Below are 19,989 nucleotides of genomic sequence, written 5' to 3'. Positions count from 1 at the left end.
CATCTTCATTTATTTATTTATTAAACGCTTTTATTCAAAGCGACTTACAAATGATGAACATTACAAGCAATTTGCCACATATCAAGTAACATTCGTAGTATGAAATGCCAAGTTTAGTAGAAACTAGTGTAGCATTCAACTTAGGCGTGTAGGTTTCTTGATTGACGTGGTAACGGTAACCAAGGGAGGCGGGGCTAATCTTGTTGTTGTTGCTGCTGTTGGAAACGGTCGCGCCAGCAATGGCGGCTCACTGAAATCATTCGTGGATCCTCTACAGCAGACATGATTTGACTTCTTCGCCACATTTACGGCATATAATGTACGTTTATGTCACTGGGACCCTACAGGTAACTGTAGCAGATATAAAATTATACAGATTCGCTGCATGTTTCTCGCGAGACTATCAGAATACTTTGCGCTTGCAGTGATTTGTTTGTATTGTTGTCCGCTTACGTGTGAAATTTAGCAGAGCTTACAATATCAACAGTCGCAATTACAGTCATACTCATTATAACGTTATATTATAGTCATAATCAAATTAATAATCAGATGAACTTGGAGTTGTTTTCAATTAGCTTTTAAGCTAGCGATATAGACGTTTGTGGAGCACGGAATAGCGGGAATTTTAGAGGTGTTTCTGTGTTGGCGGTAAAGTTAATGTTACATAATCTTCTTAACTCAACAGCAGTTCTAGTAAGAGTAACTAAACTGTTTCTACAACATTGTATCTACAACAGCAAATAAAGATTTTCTAAAGGTTTCATTAGACTTAGAAACATCAGTTGTTCTTTGACTCCATGGTAATGTATGATATTTTCAGTTTTAGGACTGTTGTTTCCAGAATGAATTTGTCCATAGTTCAACAGAATGCCTGCAGGTGAGTAAAGATCACTCATACTTGATCTATAACAGCTCTTTTCCCTGTCACTGATGATCATGGATGCTCTTATGTCCAGATTTGTTTGTAAATCTCTGTTTTGAAAGGTCAAAGTGATGTGAGAGCTAGAACAAAAGCTCGCTTTGACGAGGTGTTGAAGAGATACACAAATCCTCCCTCTGAGAAAAAGAAAGCCAAACATGTCACCGACCAGTCCCAGGAAATTATTGTGGTTAGTCATAGTAAAAAATCTTTATTTAATTAAGAAAAACATAACTTAATTCAACATACGTTATCTGAACTCCATCCTTTTTTCCTGCAGCTTCAGAACTTGAAGAAGAACCTTGATTTGAGTAAAGACACTGAAGATGATGAAGCTATTATCCATAACACATATGATCCAGCTCAGGGCAGTCCTAGATACACCAAAAACAGGCGCAGAGAGAGGGAAGCATCGGAAAAGACCAACATCAACAATGCTGTAAGTGAGGAGGAGTCCACGCAGACCAGCGGGAAAAAGAGAAGCAAAAGAAAGCTCCCACAACTACCACCACCACCTGTTCATGATGAAGAAGACAACGACGGGAGGACTGATACAGAAATCGATGGAAAACATACTAGGAAGACTAGGAAAGGAAAGCATAAAATTGGAAAAGATGTCAGTAGACAGAAAGAAGATACAGAGACGGAGGATGATTATCTACAGGCGTACCAACATCAGATCTCACAGGAGGAAGAGACGGCTGGAAAGAAAACGGCACGGAAGAAAGCCACGGAGAAGCTTGTAGAGAGCCAGGTGCTAAACAATGAGCTGGAGAAGAAAAAGAAGAAGGTGAAATCAAGTAAACATGATGGTGATAGAAGGTAAATTCCTAAATGATCACAGTAAATGCCATTCATATTAGGAGAAAGATTATTTTCACACTACGTTGAATTTTTCATATTTGTTTGGAGATGCTAGAGTTGCAGAAATGACGCACTTCACCTTTAAATCAAGGTTAAAAGTAGCCTTATCCAACAGTTAAGCATGGTAGCAGAGTAAGAGAGTAACATGACTTCTTTTGAAACATTTCTAAGGTAAAAAGCATGATGGATTTTCCTCTTAATTTTATTTTGCCTTTTTGTTTGCAGTCAGACTGAAGTGTCAGTGGATAACCAGACAGAAAATGTCCAGGATGATGCTGTGGAGGAGTTCAAGGAGGACGTGGTAAAACCCAAAGTAAAGAAGAAAAAGAAACTAAAAGAAGGTATGATAGGCTGTAGGCACTACATTGGTGTCATCGCCATAAAACATTTTAATTTTTCTTAATTTGAATTTTTCTTTCATTTCTAGGATCAATATAAATATAAATATCAGAAATGGAATATTTACTCAATTTTTCAAATTCATTCATTCTGATATAGCTGCAGTTTGCAGGTTTTTTCATTCGTTCTTTTGGTCGCCACCACTGTATTCTTTCAGTATGTACAGTTGAAATCAAACATTTACATACACCTTGCTGAATCTGCAAATGTTAATTATTTTACCAAAATAAGAGGGATCATACAAAATGCATGTTGTTTTTTACTTAGTACTGAACAGAATAAGATATTTCACATAAAAAGACGTTTACATATAGTCCACAAGAGAAAGTAATAGTTGAATTTATAAAAATGACCCGGTTCAAAAGTTTACATACACTTGATTCTTAATACTGTGTTGTTACTTGAATGATCCACAGCTGTGATTTTTTTTTTTTTGTTTTGTTTAGTGATAGTTGTTCATGAGTTCCTTGTTTGTCCTGAGCAGTTAAAGTGCCTGCTGTTCTTGAGAAAAGTCATTCAGGTCCAACAAATTCTTTGGTTTTTCAGCATTTTTGTGTATTTGAGCCCTTTCCAACAATGACTATATAATTTTGAGATCCATCTTTTCACACTGAGGACAACTGAGGGACACATATGCAACTATTACAAAAGGTTCAAACACTCACTGATGCTCTAGAAGGCAAAACTAAGCATTAAGAGGTGGCGGATGAACACTTTTTGAATTCGAAGATCAGGGTAAATTTAACTTATTTTATCTTCTGGGGAACATGTAAGTATCTTCTGTAGCTTCTGAAGGGCAGTACTAAATGAAAAAATATGATATTTAAGCAAGATAAGGAAAATGTACACATCCTCATTCCGTTCAAAAGTTTACCCCGGCTCTTAATGCATGATTTTTCGTTCTGGAGCATCAGTGAGTGTTTGAACCTTCTGTAATAGTTGCATATGAGTCCCTCAGTTGTCGTCAGTGTAAAAAGATGGATCTCAAAATCATACAGTCATTGCTGGAAAGGGTTCAAATACACAAAAAAATGCTGAAAAACCAAATAATTGGTGGAATCTGAAGGATTTTTCTGAAGAACAGCGGGCAGTTTAACAAGGGACTCATGAACTATCACTAAACAAAAAAACACAGCTGTGGATCATTCAGGTAACAAGTATTAAGAAGTAACACAGTATTAAGAATCAAGTGTATGTTAACTTTTGAACAGGGTTTTTTTTTTTTAATACATTTTCTCTTGTGGACTATATGTAGAAGTATTTTATGTGAAATATCTTATTCAGGTCAGTACTAAGTGAAAAATAACATGCATCATGTATGGTCCCTCTTATTTTGGTAAAATGATTAACATTTTGTAGATTCTGCAAGGTGTATATGAACTTTTGATCTTGTTAAAATTATTATTTACAGATGTGCTATTAATACTGATTGTGTTCAAATGTTAATTTGTGGTTGTAGTGATTGTTGAGGAGGAACAGGCACAAGAGAAACAATCCTTTGATGACAGTCTGGTACTGGGAGTTTATATCCACAGGACAGACAAGCTAAAGACAGACCTGATGGTGTCTCACCCCATGGTTAAAGTTCATGTAGTTGATGAGGTCACTGGACAGTATGTCAAGAAAGAGGACAGGTGTGGAGTTCACTTGTTTTTACCACTAAAACCAAAACTTGATGGATAGTCTTTGTACCAAATGCAGTCTGATTTATTCTCAGTGTTTTATTTGGTTCTCAGTCATCGTCATGTTTCATCCTTCTATGAGCAAGAAAACATCGAGCACATCCTGCCCATCATAACTCAACCATTTGACTTCAAGAAACACAAAAATACAGTTCCAGAATGGGAGGAACAGATCATCTTCAATGAGCGCTTCGGATATTTCCTACAAGACGATGACGAGAGTCCACACGTGATGCTGTTTTTTGAGGTTTGTGCACTTGGATAAGTTTAAAACTATATTTGCATTCTCAGAGCAAACAAAATAATGACTAAAACACTTAATGTGATGTTACAGATTCTGGATTTCATCAGTATGGAGGAAGCACGAACAAATGTCTCTGTTGACCGACATGAAAGGGGTTTCCGGAAGATCGCCTGGGCTTTTTTGAAGGTACTAGCTTAGATATTACTTTAGTCTTTAGACTATTTGGTCACTTTTTCATAGATGTTTGGTTATTTTATTTGAGCTCCATAGCAGTTATGTTTGTTTTATGAAACTGGAACTGTATCAAGCTCTTCAAATATTTTCTCTAGCTTGTAGGAACCAATGGTGTCTTGAATGTTAACACCAAACTGCGTCTGCAGCTTTACTGCCCTCCTCCACGGGCAAAGAAACTGCCACAAACAGTTGAAGTGTTTCAGTGGTGGTCAAAGTTCCCAAGGAGCAAATACGCCTCAACCCTATACATCACAGTAAAAGGCCTCAAACCACCAGAACATGTAGGTTCACTTTTTTAAAATTTAAAAACCACAGTGAAAAGACTAAAAATTGGTGCTCATTGAAGTTAGATCTGATCTGGATTTGTTGCACAGGTGGACCCCAGTATCCGCTCTATGATGGCTCTCCAACAGGAGCGCGGCAGCACCTCCTACAGTGAGCTCAATACTGAAATGACCAATAAAACCAGCACACAGATACTGGAGAGCAAATCAGAAATCATTAAGTGGAGCCGCATACCCGGACAGGTTATATTTATTTGCTTTATAGTGATAAAAGTTAGGGAAGTCAGTAATCCTTTTGTTTAACCTAATATGTTTCCTATTGTCTGTATAAACAGGTGTGCCGCATCCCGAATAAGCCAATGCACTCTTTCCGTGGAGGTCAGATGGGCTGTTTTACTTTGCGTTTCTCTCATGATGGACGTGCATTAGCAGCTGCTTGTGCAGATAGAGATGCGTTCCCAATCATTAGTAAGAAATTCGTATTTCTGTATTTTTATATTTTTTTCATACATTTTCATCACAAAAACAAACTTTTAAGTTGACAAAATAGTTTTGAAAGGTTAAAATTGTGACATGCTATACTTTATCTAAAATGGTTTTAAACAGAATTTTGCTTAGCTTATACTTTTATTATTAGTTAGCTTATTAATTTATTAATAAGCTTTTTAATGATTTAATATTATTTTTATGATTTAATATTATTTAAGATACTACAAGGAATATTTTTATTCACCACACCAAATGGTACATTACCATTCAGTACAAATTAAAATAATTTAGTGAAGGCAAAAATGTGATTAAATGTGGTGAAAAACTTAAATGAAAAGCCTAAAATGCAAAATAAATGTGCATGTATATAAAAAGAAAAATATAATATGTGATCCTGGACCACAAAACCAGTCATAAAATACCATATTTGAAAATCTGGAATATGAGGGTATAAAAATCTAAATATTGAGAAAATTGCTTTTAAAGTTGTCTAAATTAAGTTCTTAGCAATGCATATTATTAATCAAAAAATTAAGTCTTGAAACATTTACGGTAGAAAATTTACAAAATATCTTAATGGAACATGATCTATACTAAATATCCTAATGATTTTTGGCATAAAAGAAAAATTGATAATTTTGACGCATACAGTGTATTTTTGGCTATTGCTACAAATATACCTGCGCTACTTAAGACTACATTTGTGGTCCAGGGTCACATACATTGAAGATTTTTTTCTTTCACATTATTCTTTCACTTACATACATTTTAACCTAACATTAAAAAAAGTTAAAAATATGTGTCAACTAATCATAAACTTCTGCAAATACTGTATTCCTGTATGTAATTTAATGAAATGTCTCTATTTTTTGCATCTCTGTGTCTATTTTTAGTATATGAGATTCCGTCTGGAAAAGTTTTGGCATCCTTTAATGGCCATCTGAGCGTTGTGTATGATCTCTGCTGGTCCAGAGATGATAATGGATTATTAACTGCATCCTCTGATGGAACAGTAAGGTAAAAAATGCCTTTTTTTTTTTTTTGCACATACAGAATTTACAACATATGCAACGCATAATTACACTCAAATATGAGTGAAAGTGTGAGCCATCATTCTTTTAATTTCCTTTTTCAGAGTGTGGAATGTTGAACAACTGCAGAGTTTTGCTCATAAAACTCTTCCACACCCTTCATTCGTGTACTGCGCCCAGTTCCACCCACAAACCCAGAGTCTGGTGGTGACGGGGGGGTTACGACGGGGTCCTGCGGGTCTGGAACGTGGATATACAAGACGTGAACGGGCAACTTCTGCAAGAGTTTGACGGACACAAGACTTTCATCAACACATTGTGTTTTGATCCAGAAGGTACAGAGTAAATGAATGTCTGGAATTGAAATTAAAAGCTGTGATTTGAAACATTATTGACTCTTTCATAAGTGTCTAAATGTGTAAATGTCTTAACATAGGAAGCAAAATGTTTTCTGCGGACAATTCTGGCCTCATTATTGTGTGGGGAACGAAGGTTGTGCCTGGGTCTCACCGTACACTGACCAGTCAATGGAGCATTGAGAGGGTAAATGGATTCTCAAAATTGTATAGAAGAGCTACATAAATCATAATATGAAATCATGATTTGATCTAATTTAATCATTTGAAAATTAAATATTTCTCTTCAGGAAATTAAAGAGGCTGATCTGAACGGAATATCCATCAATTCCTTAGAGGTGCATCCAAACGGAAGACGACTTTTAATTCATGCCAAAGACAGTGTTTTGAGGGTCATGGATTTGAGAATGTAAGTATTTAACTTTAAATATCTGATTTTTGAATATTTAATAATATAATGTAATATTATGACATTTTGAAATTTTAAATGATTTAAGATTAAGTCATTTTTAATTCAGAATTAATAATGTGCACAGATCAATCATGTGCAGTGAGACCATATATGTTCTTATTATGTATTTGGCAAGCTGACTTTAAATATGACTTCTTAAAAAGCAAATTTCATAGTACCAGCATGCAGGGTAGTAATCAAAGATAAATGCAAATTGTTTTACAGTCTTGCAGTGAAGAAATACATTGGTGCCACAAACTACAGGGAGCGAATCAACAGCACGTACACTCCCTGTGGAAGCTTCATCTTTTCAGGCAGTGAAGATGGACTTGCATACGTGTGGAACTCTGAGACAGGTTTGGAGATTCTTTTGAGTCACTTTAGCTTGAAATACAAAAAAAAATCCAAGTGAAGGTTGAATATGAATATCTGTTGTGCAGGTGACCAGGTTGCTGTGTACTCTGAGCTGTGCTATACATCTGCGCTTCGAGCTGTAGCTTTCCATCCTCATGAGAACATGGTGGCCTTCTGTTCCTTCGGCCAAAACCAGCCCATCCATCTTTATCTGTATGACCGGAAGGGTGAGTCCTCTAAATGACTCAGAAAACCACTGATTCAGATTCATTAGTATTTAGAGACGTGGGTCACATGGTCATTTTTTTTTTTTTTTAAAGATGAGTGTTTTGTGCTCGTACGCAGTGGCTCAGATGGAGGTGGAGAGTTTGAGAGGTTTGAGTCAGTCAGAGATCCTGGAGAGTAAGACGGGCAGGAATTCAACAGAGGTCATGACCTTCCAGAATCCTTCTGCCACCGGCATGGACCGATTTGCCAGCACAGCTCGTGTGTCCCTAAAGATGCAGCGGGTCAAACAGAAACTAGACTCTGTACTGGTAAACATGTTATTTAACATTATATTTAACTAGATAAAAAAAAAGTTCAGCAGGACAAACTTGGATGTTGGCTTGAGAAAGCCTGACCAGAAAGTTTTAAGTACTTTTAAAAGCTTGAAGGTTTTTAGTTTGAATCAGAAGGTTTTGAAGGCCATATGTGACCCTGAACCACAAAACCAGTCGTAAGTAGCAAGGGTATATTTGTGGCAATTGCAATACATCACATGGGTCAAAATTATCGATTTTTCCTTTTTTAGGTAAAGATCATGTTCCATGAAGATATTTTGTTAATTTCCTACCGTAAATATACCAGAACTTAATTTTTGAATAGTAATATGCATTGCTAAGAACTTCATTGGGACAACTTTAAAGGTGATTTTCTCGATGTTTTGAAGTGTTTTTTCACTCTCAGATTCCAGATTTTCATATAGATGTATCTCAAACAAATATTGTCCTGTTATAACAAACCATACATCAATGGAAAGCTTATTTATTTACATTGATTTTAGATGATGTATAAATCTCAGTTTCAAGAAATTGACCATTATGACTGGTTTTGTGGTCCAGGGTCACATATAGTCTATCAGAAAAATAGAATGTTGTTGTAAATTTAATTAAATGGTGAGTGATTATTATCAGCATTATAATTCAGTGAATAATCTGTCATTTATACTTTTATTTTCTTCCAGGAGCCCCATCGTAGTTCCCCTGGTGTGGATATGTATGAACAAGGCAAGTGATGCACACTATCAGTCAAAAGTTTTTGAACCGTAAGATTTTTAATGTTTTTTAAAGAAGTCTCTTCTGCTCACCAAGCCTGCATTTATTTGATCCAAAATACAGCAAAAACAGGAAAATTCTGAAATATTTTTACTATTTAAAATAACTGCTTTCTATTTGAATATATTTTAAAATGTAGTTTATTCCTGTGATTTCAAAGCTGAATTTTTAGCATCATTACTCCAGTCACATGAGAAATCATTCAAATATTCTGATTTGTTGCTCAAAAAACATTTACTTTTATGTTGAAATGTTGTTTTTATGTTGAGTGCATAATGTTACAAAAGCTTTTTATGTTAGATAAATGCTGATCTTTGGATCTTTCTATTCATCAAAGAGTCCTGAAAAAATCTACTCGACTGTTTTAAATATTGATAATAATAAAAATATTTCTTAAACGGCAAATCAGCATATTAGAAGACTGGAGTAATGATGCTGAAAATGTAGCTTTGATCACAGTAATAAATTACATTTTAAAATGTATTCAAATAGAAAGCAGTTATTTTAAATAGTAAAAATATTTTACAATATTACGGCTTTTGGTGTATTTTGGATCAAATAAATGCAGGCTTGGTGAGCAGACGGGACTTCTTGGGAAAAAAAATACTGTTCAAAAACTTTTGACTGGTAGTGTATGTAGTGTATGATAATGTTTATTTGAAATTAAGAAAATAAGATGTATATCTAATATGTGTGCAATCAATTCTGTTGTAAACTGACAAAAATATGTTTGTTTGTTTGTTTGTTTTTTTTTAAAGGTGGCATGTCTTATCTGGGAAGGAGCCAAGAGGTGAATATTTCTGTCTTTTGCACTTGGCTATAGAAGCTACATCTGTAAAATAGATTTTATAGTTTATTGAAATATGTCTAAAGACACAAACAGCACTTGGTTTGGTTTTGGTAACATTATTCTGCCTTAAACCTTTTTATTACAGTTGGCAGGTAAAGTTCTTGAACCTTGAACTGATTATATAATGATTACAAACAATTTGCAATGGGATTGACACATATTTTTATAGATTCAAAATAGAAACTGTATAATGTAGCATTTACACTGAACCTTAGTCCCACATTGAGCACTTGTTGTTGTGGTTTGTTTCAGGGCCTGGCCTCATATCTTCCACCTCCATCTCTACTGTCTCCTCACTCCAAACTACAGATGTCCACGTCACTCAGCGCTCAACTCATTCCACAGGCTACACTCACCTCACACAGCAGTATGTTCTCTACATTATCCTTCATATTATATAGGATAATTGAGCATGCATTGTTATGAAGAGCACATCTCACTGAAAAATTTTAGTATGTATTTTGAAAAGTTTAGTTTGTTTATAAGGCACTTAAAATCGTGTCATTAGGTTTTTAAATCATCCTCTCCTCTCATAGGTGGTTACAGTCCTGCTGGGCAGCCCATTAGAAGAACTCCATCTCTCAAACACCAAAAAGTAAGACACTGTGATCTGTTGATTGCACTACCATTTAAAGGTTTTTAAGAAATTAATACTTTTTTCAGGAAGGACACACTGAAAAAAAAAGTTACAAGAAAGACTTGCATTGTTGTTTTAAAGGAGAAGTCCACTTCCAAAACAAAGATTCACATATAATGTAGTCACCCCTTTGTCATGCAAGATGCGTCGTAAGAAATTGTTTTTTGAGGAAAACATTTCTGCATTTTTCTCCATATAATGGACTGATGTGGTGCCCCGATTTTGAACTTTCAAAATGCAGTTTAAATCAGCTTCAAACGATCCCAAATGCGGTTGTAAACTGAGGAAGAAGGGTCTTATCTAGCAAAGCGATCGGTTATTTTCATTTAAAATAATACAATTTAAATACTTTTTAATCTCAAACGCTAGTCTTGCCTTGCCGCCCCTGAGCTGTTTGTATTCTGGCTCAACACAGTTTGGGTATGTCGAAAAACTCCAATCTTAGTTTCTTCCTCAACTTCAAAAATCATTTAAAAATCCTCCCACATCGCCGAAGTACCAACCCAGTCTTTGCAAAGTGAACATGCCAAGAAGATCAAACCCTCTTAACAAAAAAGGTAAAACAGAGATATAGGACGATTTTGAAGTTGAGGGAGAACATGAGATGGGAGGTTTTCGACATACCCTAACTGTCATGAACCGAAGAAAAACAGTCCAGGCAGAGATGAAACAAGACGAGCGTTTGAGATTAAAAATATATAAATTGTATTATTTTTATTAAGATAACCAATCGTTGCACTAGATAACACCCTTCTTCGTCGGCTCGGATAAGCAGTAATATAATATATATTTATGGATTGGTTTTTGTAGTTTTGGTGTGTTTAAAAGATTATTGAAGACTGTGTTCATGTCAACAGAGTTTACTGGATTATGAATTCTCTCAACAAGCAGAGACAGACTTTGGGCAAATCCATCAAACGGTAAACTTTTACATGTTTTATTATAATACATTACTGTAAATGTGAAGTTATTAGAGTTGGTTTATAACGTCTTGTATTAAATGTCCTTTAGGTTGTGTCTTTGTACGAGTACAGAGCCAATCGATCAGATGAGCTGTCGATACGACGTGGTGATGTGATCCATGTGCTGTACAAAGACAACGACAGCTGGTGGTTTGGGCGACTGGTCAGTGGACAGGAGGGATATTTCCCAGCATCTTATGTGGCTGATGAAGGTTTGTGAATGAGGTTTGATAACCAAAAGCATGTGTATGTTATTATATTGTCTAAATCCATGTGCGTCTCCCATAGGAAGTTTTGATGAGGAGCTCTCAAGAGCTTTAGAAGCACAGCCGTCACCATTAGATCAACCTGAAGGAGCTGAGTGTGCAACACCAGTCCAGGTAATGACAAATTATCATTAATTCTTTCCATACAGTAAGTTAAACGTTATAGTTTGACCTTTATGATCTCTGTTTCTGCAGCTGTCTGCAGCCATTAGTGCCTCTGGAGACCTGAAGATCAGCTCAGAGCTGGACACTGACCCTGAGGCCTCCTCCACCAAGTATGAATTAACCAAATCTGTGATCCGAGTAGTGGTTTCTTGAGCACATATTGATCATATTTTCTCCACAGAACAAAAAAGAAGAAGAAAAAGGTGAAGCGGAGTGAAGTTCCCTCTGATCTGCCTCAGGTCCCATCCTCAGATCATGAGATGTCTTTAGCATCTTCCAGAAGAAGGAGACCCCTCCCCAGACTGGGCCAAGCCAACGGTGCGTTTGAAGCTGAAGGACTGAACTAATGTGACTGAATGTGGTTATGAAGGAACTAAAGACATAGAAACAATGTGTTTCCAAAAGTGTTTCATGTGGATGTATTTTTGTAGTTGGCCTTATTTTAAAATATATATTTTGTAATTTTGATACTGATATTTGTATTATGTAGTTTTACAGGATTTTTTTACTGTATTTATGTACAGCATTTTGTGTTATTTTAAGTTTGATGTTTAAACATGTTGTTTAAATTACATTTTCAGTATAACAGCAACAACTGCAGCAGTAATCATAATGACATATCTAATATAAATATATATTTTGTTCACATATCACAGAAGGGAATAAACTAGGGTATTTATTTTGCACCAGAGTTAATGTTTGCAGTTGATTAAATATATGTATACATTTCTGTATGACAAAATGTTCCAATTTTTGCAAAAAACAACTTTTGCAGTGTTGGAAGGGTCAATATTTATGCAACAGCTCCAAAGTACTGAAGGATCTCAATGCTATTTATGCACATTGCAAAAATGTATTTTGTAAAACTGTACTGTACATTTGTGACCCTGGACCTCAAAACTAGTCACAAGGGTCCGTTTTTTAAAATTGAGATTTGTATCATCATTGATATATGGTTTGTTAGGATAGGACAATATTTGGCCGAGATATTTTGAAACTTTTTGAAAATCTGGAATCTGAGGGTGCAAAAATTAAAATATTGAGAAAATCGCCTTTAAAGTTGTCCAAATGAAGTTCTCAGCAATGCACATTACTAATCAAAAAGTAAGTTTTGATATATTTACGGCAGGAAATTTACAAAATATCTTAATATCGTTACTTAATATCCTAATAATTTTTGGCATAAAAAGAGAAAAAAATCGATAATTTTGACCCATACAATGTATTGTTGTCTATTGCTACAAATATACCCGTACTACTTAAGACTGGTTTTGTCGTTCAGGGTCACATTTATAGAATTTGTTTCGATCAGGAATATGGCATTATTTTGTAAATCTGTAAAAGCAGTTATAATGGGGTCAGTCATAAACTAAGGATAGACTGGTAATCTCATAAGAAATATTAAAATACAAATCCCACATTCTTGCACTAGTCCAAAAGATTTCTAAGACCTCAGAAATAATCCAGTGTACTGTACTGAAAGACTCACTCTATATGAGGTAATGAATTATTACATACACAAGGAACTCTTAAGGGGTGTCATTTACTTGTACACCTGTTTTTTTGTTTTTCTTTAGAATGGATCATATTACATCTCACGTTAATCATTAAGTTACTAAATGCAATAAATACGACAAAAACTAAGAAAAAATAAACACTTTAAGGGTTTATCAAAAGGCACATCTCAGCTCTGTTTAGTGTAAATGTCATCTTGTTACAAGTATGCATTAAATTGTAACACATAATCTCCTCTCTTAATTCAACTTTCTTACAGGACTTTCCACTGAACTCTTGTGTAAAGGTTCAACTGATCTTGAAATAAGACATGTATGACATCTTTGCTGTCAAACTGACCTTATCTGTGTTCTTCATGTCATCTGTTAATCATATTCCACATCACCTGTATTTAGCAGCAATATGATTAAGTCCATTTTTCCATTTAAAAGCATGTAGCAGCTTATTTCAGCTGACGTCAACCCTGAGATGATCTGTCTTAGGGAGAAGAGGGGATTTTTCTCCTTTAGATAATGACATGTTAGTCCTGTTAGCCTTTTGTGACCTGAAACACACACAAAAAAAAATCATGCATGATTTCCTATGACTGTTTTCTGTTTTTACCAATTTAAGAAACACAGAATAAATGATTTCTAAATATTCATATTTTTTAAAAATATTAATACTACATTATTTAATTTAGTTAATGAATACTGACCATATTGCTGACTAACGTAATAAAAATATTAAAAAATGTACTTACTTCTTTTGTATGTCCTCTATTGTGAAATATATTACTTGTAGTAAGGCCTAAAGAATGTTAAGGTAAACAAAAGCCAATAAATTAGTATTTGTGACCCTGGACCACAAAACCAGTCATAAGGGTCAATTATATGTTTTGTATTTTATTTATACATCATCTGAAAGCTGAATAAATAAGATTTCCACTGATATTTGGTTGAGGTACAACTATTTGAAAACCTGTAATCTGAGGGTGCAAAAAAAAAAAAAATCTAAATATTGAGACAATCTCCATTAAAGTTGTCCAAATGAAGTTCTTAGCAATGCATATTACTAATCAAAAATTAAGTTCTGATATATTTACGGTAGGAAATTTACAAAATTTCTTAATTGAACATGATTTTTACTTAATATCCTAATAATTTTTGCATAATTTTGACCCATACAGTGTATTTTTGGCTGTTGCTACAAATATGCCTGTGCTACTTAAGACTTTTTTTGTGGTCCAGGGTCACATTTATCATCAAAGTTCATACATTAATTAATGAAGTTAAAGTCCCCCTGTAGTCAAAATTTTTATCGCTTAAAACTGATATTTGATCATCAAAATGACATATTTAAAAGTTTTTTGTTAAGAAAATAATTTTCTCAAAACAGGTTGAATGTAACTCTACTCCCCTTGCCTCATTTACTATACGTGGATCTATGAATATGCAAATTAGCCACGCCCCCACACAGTAACACCAGCCAGAGCCCCCGATCCCCGATCATAATTTTTCAAGTTAGCGGTTAGCGCCTAGTGGTTGTGCTCTATTTAATATTTGGTTTTGTGCAGATAATCCTATTGGTATATTTTGCATGCTAATGATAGGAATCTATCCTTTGACGTGATTGGTTACTTAAGTTTATGACGTAATAAAAAAAAAAAAAAGGGGGCTGTTTCAAACCCAATTTCTGGGACAGCCTTTGGGAAACTACAGTTTTAAGGAGAAAATACTCAGCAGTGGTGTTGATTAATGGACTGGCACATGGTTTGTCTAAAAGCATATTAAAAACACCACATAGACAAATAAACAACATAAAAATCTTGATTTTTACTACAGGGGGACTTTAAGGCAGCGCAGATGATACAAATGGTCTGTTACGCTTTTATATGCATAACGTTTGTTCTTACAGCAAAAAAGGCGAGTGCGCCTTGAAATCCTGCGCTCCATTCAAAGTTGAGTGCTTGTGTGATGTATCCTCCGATTGTCGGCCCAAAGAACATCCTTCAGCATAAAAAAGATGATTCAGGTTACATAAGGTGGAATTCTAAAGAATATTCTTGAATATTGCATGTAAACTTGAATTTAATACACACCCAGCAGACCAGACTGCAGAGAACAAGCCTGACACCAATCCCAGCGTACTCAAGCTTTCCTCAAAGCCATTTTCACTGCAATACGAGGAACGTGTGCGTCATAACATGTTTGTATTTTGTAGAGGTTTGTATTGTTCTATTCTGCTCAGTTTCAGGGTTAACTGCACTTGCACTTATTTAAACCATTACAGGAATCTAGTGTGACATAACTGAATTACAGTCACAGCAACCTCTGAAATGGCTTAACATAAAATGTGACTCAGTGGTGAGTGGGAGAACTGGGAGTGGATTTGTATGATTATGTATTTGTCTCACTGTGCACAAGCGATCATCTCAGCGAAGGTTGGGATACAGGTCATGCAGAGAGAAAAACCCACCACGATCAACATGAGGACGGTGAGCCAGAGCTGACTGAACACACAATAATATTTCAAAGATTAGTGACAATTTTGTGCTTTAATGAAATATAATCAGCAAAAGCTGAGGAATTAACATTCAAAAAAATTAGAAATGAATGTTTCACCTCCTAATATGGAAAACGGGAAGCGGACCGAGGAAACAAAAGCTCACTGCTGTGGCCATTCCTCCAACCACCATCATCCATTTCCTAATTGACTGCAATGAAAATCATTTTACAACCACAGATGAAGTTATTTTTTAATAAATAGGGTTCAGGGTTAAGGTTAAATATATATAACTTTTTTTATGTTTTTTAAAGAAGTCTCTTATGCTCATCAAATTTCCATTTATTTGATCATAAATACAGAAAAAAAACAGTAATATTATGAAATATTATTACAATTTAAAATAACGTTTTCTATTTTAATATACTTTAAAATATAATTTATTTCTGTGATGCAAAGCTGAATTTTCATCAGCCATTACACCAGTCTCCAGTGTCACATGATCCTTCAGAAATCATTCTAATATGGTGATTTATTATCAGTGTTAAAAACAGTTGCTGCTTAATATTTATTTTGGAAGCCGTGATACTTTTTCAGATTTTTTCGATGAATATAAAGTTAAAAAGAACAGCATTTATTCAAAATAGATTTTTTTTTCTAACAATGTAAGTCTTTACAATCACTTTGTATCAATTTAACACATCCTCGCTAAAAAAAAGTATTCATTTCTTTCAAAGAATGAAAGAAAGAAAAAAATTTACTGACCCAAAACTTTGAACGGTGATGTGTATTGTTACAAAAGATTTCTATTTTAAATAAATGCTGTTCTTTTTAACATTTCATTCATCAAAGAATCCTAAAAAAACATTATCACAGGTTAAAAAAAAAAATATATATATATATATTAAGCAGCACAACTGTTTTAATATTGATAATAAATCAGCATATTAGACTGATTTCTGATGGATCATGTGACACTGAAGACTGAAGTAATGATGCTGAAAATTTAGCTTTGCATAACAGGAATAAATTCTACTTTAAAGTATATTAAAATAGAAAACCACTATTATAAATTGCAATAATATTTCACATTATTACTGTTTTTTTCTGTATTTTTAATCAAATAAATGCAGCCTTTATGAGCAGAAAAGACTTCTTTAAAAAAACATTAAAAACCTTACTGATTCCAAACTTTTGAATGGCAGTGTATATCTAATATTTAAGTAATAATCATATATATATATATATATAGGTAGATAGATAAATAGATAGATAGATAGCAGAATAAAGTATCAAAAGTCATTGGAAAATTACAATTAAAAAAAAAGTTTTTTAAAAAATGTTGCTAATTGTTTAAATATTAACTTACAGGATATTTATCACTGATCACACCAAAGATGGGTGATGCCGCCCCATATGGCAGTGAAAGTCCAATCATGAGCAGCCCCACTGAACCAGCACTGAGATTAAGCTGTTCACAAAAAATATGTACAAAGATGTATTTCTATATATTACATTTAAGTATGTTTTTTTTAATGTGTAGTTTTTCTGTATAGTTTCTTAATCTTAACCTTTTCAATGGCAAATATGGACAGTGTTGCATCCAGGAAGCCAAGTCCTGAACTCAACGTGAACACCACAAAGCAGATGAGAAGGATCTTTATTCTGGTACACAATCTGAGGAAGGAATTCTGGGAGGGAACAGCATCTATATTTAAAAGAAATAAACAAACATGTCTATCTCCATGGCTGGAGGGCAAATAATAACAAAAGCAGACACATGGCAATCACATCCTTGTGACAAGGAATAGGCTAATAATTTAATTATTAAAAACACATAATATTTAACCAGTATGAAGTCCGCACTAACCAAAGCTTGGTAAAATCCACCAATTGAGAGGCACTGTTGCAAACAGAAGACATCCTGTGAAAACGAATGGCATTTCATATCCAAACGACTGATAGAGCCAGCCGCCCAACGGAGGCCCCAATATCAGGCCAAGACCTGTAAATATCTCCATGAAGCCCTGAGGAAACACAATTTTAAAAATTATAGCTTCTGCTTCACTGTAGAGGCATACACCACCAGTCTAAAGATTTTTAGCAAAATCAGTAGCACTGTGAAATATATTATTTAAAATAACTGCTTTCTATTTGTGTATATTTTAAAATGTAATTTATTCCTGTGAATTCAAAGCTAAATTTTCAGCATCTTCAGTGTCATATTCTTTAGCAATCATTCTAAATGTGCAGATTTTCTGATCAAGAAACATTTTCTATTATTATTATCAAAATTTAAAACAGATGAGTACATTTTTTCAGGATTCTTTGATGAATAGAAAGATCCAAAGATCAGCATTTATCTGAAATAAAAAGCTTTTGTAACATTATACACTATACCAATACTATATCACAAGCTTGGAGTCAGTATCATTTATTTATTTATTTATTTTATTTTTATTTTTTTTAAGAAATCATAGAAATTAATACTTTTATTTAGCAAGGATTCTTTAAATTGATCAGAACTGATGATAAAGACATTTACAATGTTACAAAAGATTTCTATTTCAGATAAATGCTGTTCTTTTGAACTTTCTAAAAAAAAAATTCTACTCTACGCTGTTTTCAACATAATAATAATAAATGTTTTTTGAGGACCAAACAGAATATTAGAGTGATTTCTGAAGGATCATGTTACTGGAGTAATAATGCTAAAAATTCAGCTTTGAAATCACAGGAATAAGTCACATTTTAAAATATATTCAAATAGAAAACAGTTATTTTAAATAGTAAAAATATTTCAAAATTTCACAGTTTTGCTGTACTTTGGATCAAATAAATGCAGGCTTTGTGAGCAGAGAAGACTTAAAAATTAAAAGTCTTACCATTCAAAAACTTTTGAACGGTAGTGTAATTAAAATTTTAATACACTTGTATAAATATTAAAAACATAAGAACGGTTCCATCATTGTGTATATGCCTAAACCGTGAGAAACAAAACAACCAGACAGACTGAATAACTAAATCCAGGGATGATTCTCCTGAGAAACAGCACATCTTTTGTGACGTGCAATAGTGCCTCCTTTGTCACTTTACTCCAAAACACCATTACTGCACTGAAAAACAACCACTGACCACAACTCACCAAAACAGTCGCTATGTTGTCGGGGAAAACTTTTGCTGAAACCGCAAAAGATGACGTAACGGCTGCGGAAAAGCCAATTGCATTTATGCACCGTGTGATAAAACAGAGCACGATGAAAACTGTCACATCAGACACTTGGTCAAGAAGCCTGCAGAAGAAATGATATCATTAATGATGAAACACTAAAACCTCTCATCCATGAGTTTAACACGAGTCATCAGAACTTTCCACCCATTTTATCAGCATTTAGGCATTATCTAGCATATAAATGGCCTAGTTAATATAAAAAGTTAATATAAAATTATCACAGAATTACTGACCCGAAGAGTACAGTACATACGCTGGATACAAACAACCCCGCCACGATCATAAACTTGGCTCCTATCTGGACAATCTGAAACAGAGGTCAATTGCACTAATAAAGTGTGCAATCCATAATGAAAAGCTGTTGTTTATCTTCTGAAACAATGATTAACTTACATATTTACCAAGTATCAATGAGCCCACCAAAGTACATAATGCATAGATTCCGAATATTAAACCAATCATAGCTTGACTGACCCCTTTCTTCTTTGCCTAGAAAATAAATCAGATGTACATAAATTCACACAAACATTTTATCATACTGTAGAATGTTTTATTAAACTTTAAATGCCCTAAGTAAAGTACTTACTTAGAACAAACTCTACTGCATTTCATATTGTGTCAAAATACAATTCATATTCTATACAGTATATAAAAAAATCATCTATGTACCTCATTTGGAAAAAATGGTCCCAGAATGGAGTAACAGATCATTGAACTGAAGTTTATGGAGGCCATTGCAATAAGTGTTAATATCTGTTGTCTCGACATTTTAGTGGTTGGAGCCTCTGGTGGTAAAGAATCACCTGTATAAAGTTCACACATATCAGTAAAGAAACTGTAAAATGCTCTAGAAGGATTTGTTGTCATTGGCAGACGTGCTAAAAGTTCATAACTCATTAAAGATTCAAAACGTTGCTAAATGTTGATCACCCAACAACAATCAATCATTTAAATGTATGTACATACCTATATCTTCATCGATATCCATTGTCAAGTTTCTGGGGTTTCGTACCGCGTGTTCAACCTGTCAACTCAGTTGAGAAACTAAACAGCTTGAATGATCTCCGATTCTCAAAAGAATTATTCATTTGAACTGATTCACTTGGATGATTCGATCGAACCGATTCGCAAAGCGCGGATCACTCAGATGTGTTTGGAAATGATTGACATTATTATTAATATTGGGAATATTACAAAAATGTTCAGACAGAAATTACTAGAGTTTTTTTATGATAATGTGTTCTTCAAAATCTTT

At 34.2% G+C, this 19,989-nt stretch overlaps 2 protein-coding genes across 2 annotated transcripts; one reads left to right on the top strand and one right to left on the bottom strand.

Annotated features, from left to right (window-relative positions):
• The first annotated feature begins 197 nt into the window (after positions 1 to 197).
• On the top strand, positions 198 to 12,882 carry ahi1 (Abelson helper integration site 1). Its single transcript, XM_051133043.1, is given in 28 exon segments — positions 198 to 319; positions 821 to 877; positions 985 to 1,109; positions 1,200 to 1,741; positions 2,009 to 2,124; positions 3,642 to 3,816; positions 3,919 to 4,111; positions 4,199 to 4,294; positions 4,438 to 4,623; positions 4,717 to 4,869; positions 4,962 to 5,094; positions 6,009 to 6,132; positions 6,251 to 6,359; positions 6,361 to 6,481; positions 6,583 to 6,689; positions 6,793 to 6,911; positions 7,179 to 7,309; positions 7,394 to 7,534; positions 7,653 to 7,843; positions 8,533 to 8,575; positions 9,382 to 9,413; positions 9,726 to 9,840; positions 10,010 to 10,068; positions 10,968 to 11,030; positions 11,122 to 11,284; positions 11,361 to 11,452; positions 11,534 to 11,613; positions 11,685 to 12,882. Coding segments are annotated over 27 exon segments (3,585 nt in total). The 5' UTR covers positions 198 to 319; positions 821 to 867; the 3' UTR covers positions 11,851 to 12,882.
• A 145-nt stretch (positions 12,883 to 13,027) lies between these two features.
• Positions 13,028 to 19,798, bottom strand: slc18b1 (solute carrier family 18 member B1). The gene is made up of 14 exons (XM_051133050.1): positions 19,701 to 19,798; positions 19,404 to 19,537; positions 19,128 to 19,223; positions 18,968 to 19,041; positions 18,648 to 18,795; positions 17,373 to 17,529; positions 17,074 to 17,210; positions 16,872 to 16,973; positions 15,622 to 15,713; positions 15,414 to 15,509; positions 15,099 to 15,173; positions 14,913 to 15,006; positions 13,761 to 13,807; positions 13,028 to 13,562 (listed from the first exon to the last, which is right to left on the bottom strand). The coding sequence occupies exons 1-14, from the start codon at positions 19,720 to 19,722 to the stop codon at positions 13,466 to 13,468; spliced, it is 1,371 nt and encodes a 456-aa protein (XP_050989007.1). The 5' UTR covers positions 19,723 to 19,798; the 3' UTR covers positions 13,028 to 13,465.
• Between the last annotated feature and the right edge of the window lie 191 nt (positions 19,799 to 19,989).

This window comes from Labeo rohita, chromosome 17, assembly GCF_022985175.1.
Source record: "Labeo rohita strain BAU-BD-2019 chromosome 17, IGBB_LRoh.1.0, whole genome shotgun sequence".
NCBI lineage: Eukaryota > Metazoa > Chordata > Actinopteri > Cypriniformes > Cyprinidae > Labeo > Labeo rohita.
The sequence above is the reverse complement of the archived record's forward strand: the minus strand, read 5'-3'. Positions and strand labels throughout refer to the sequence as shown.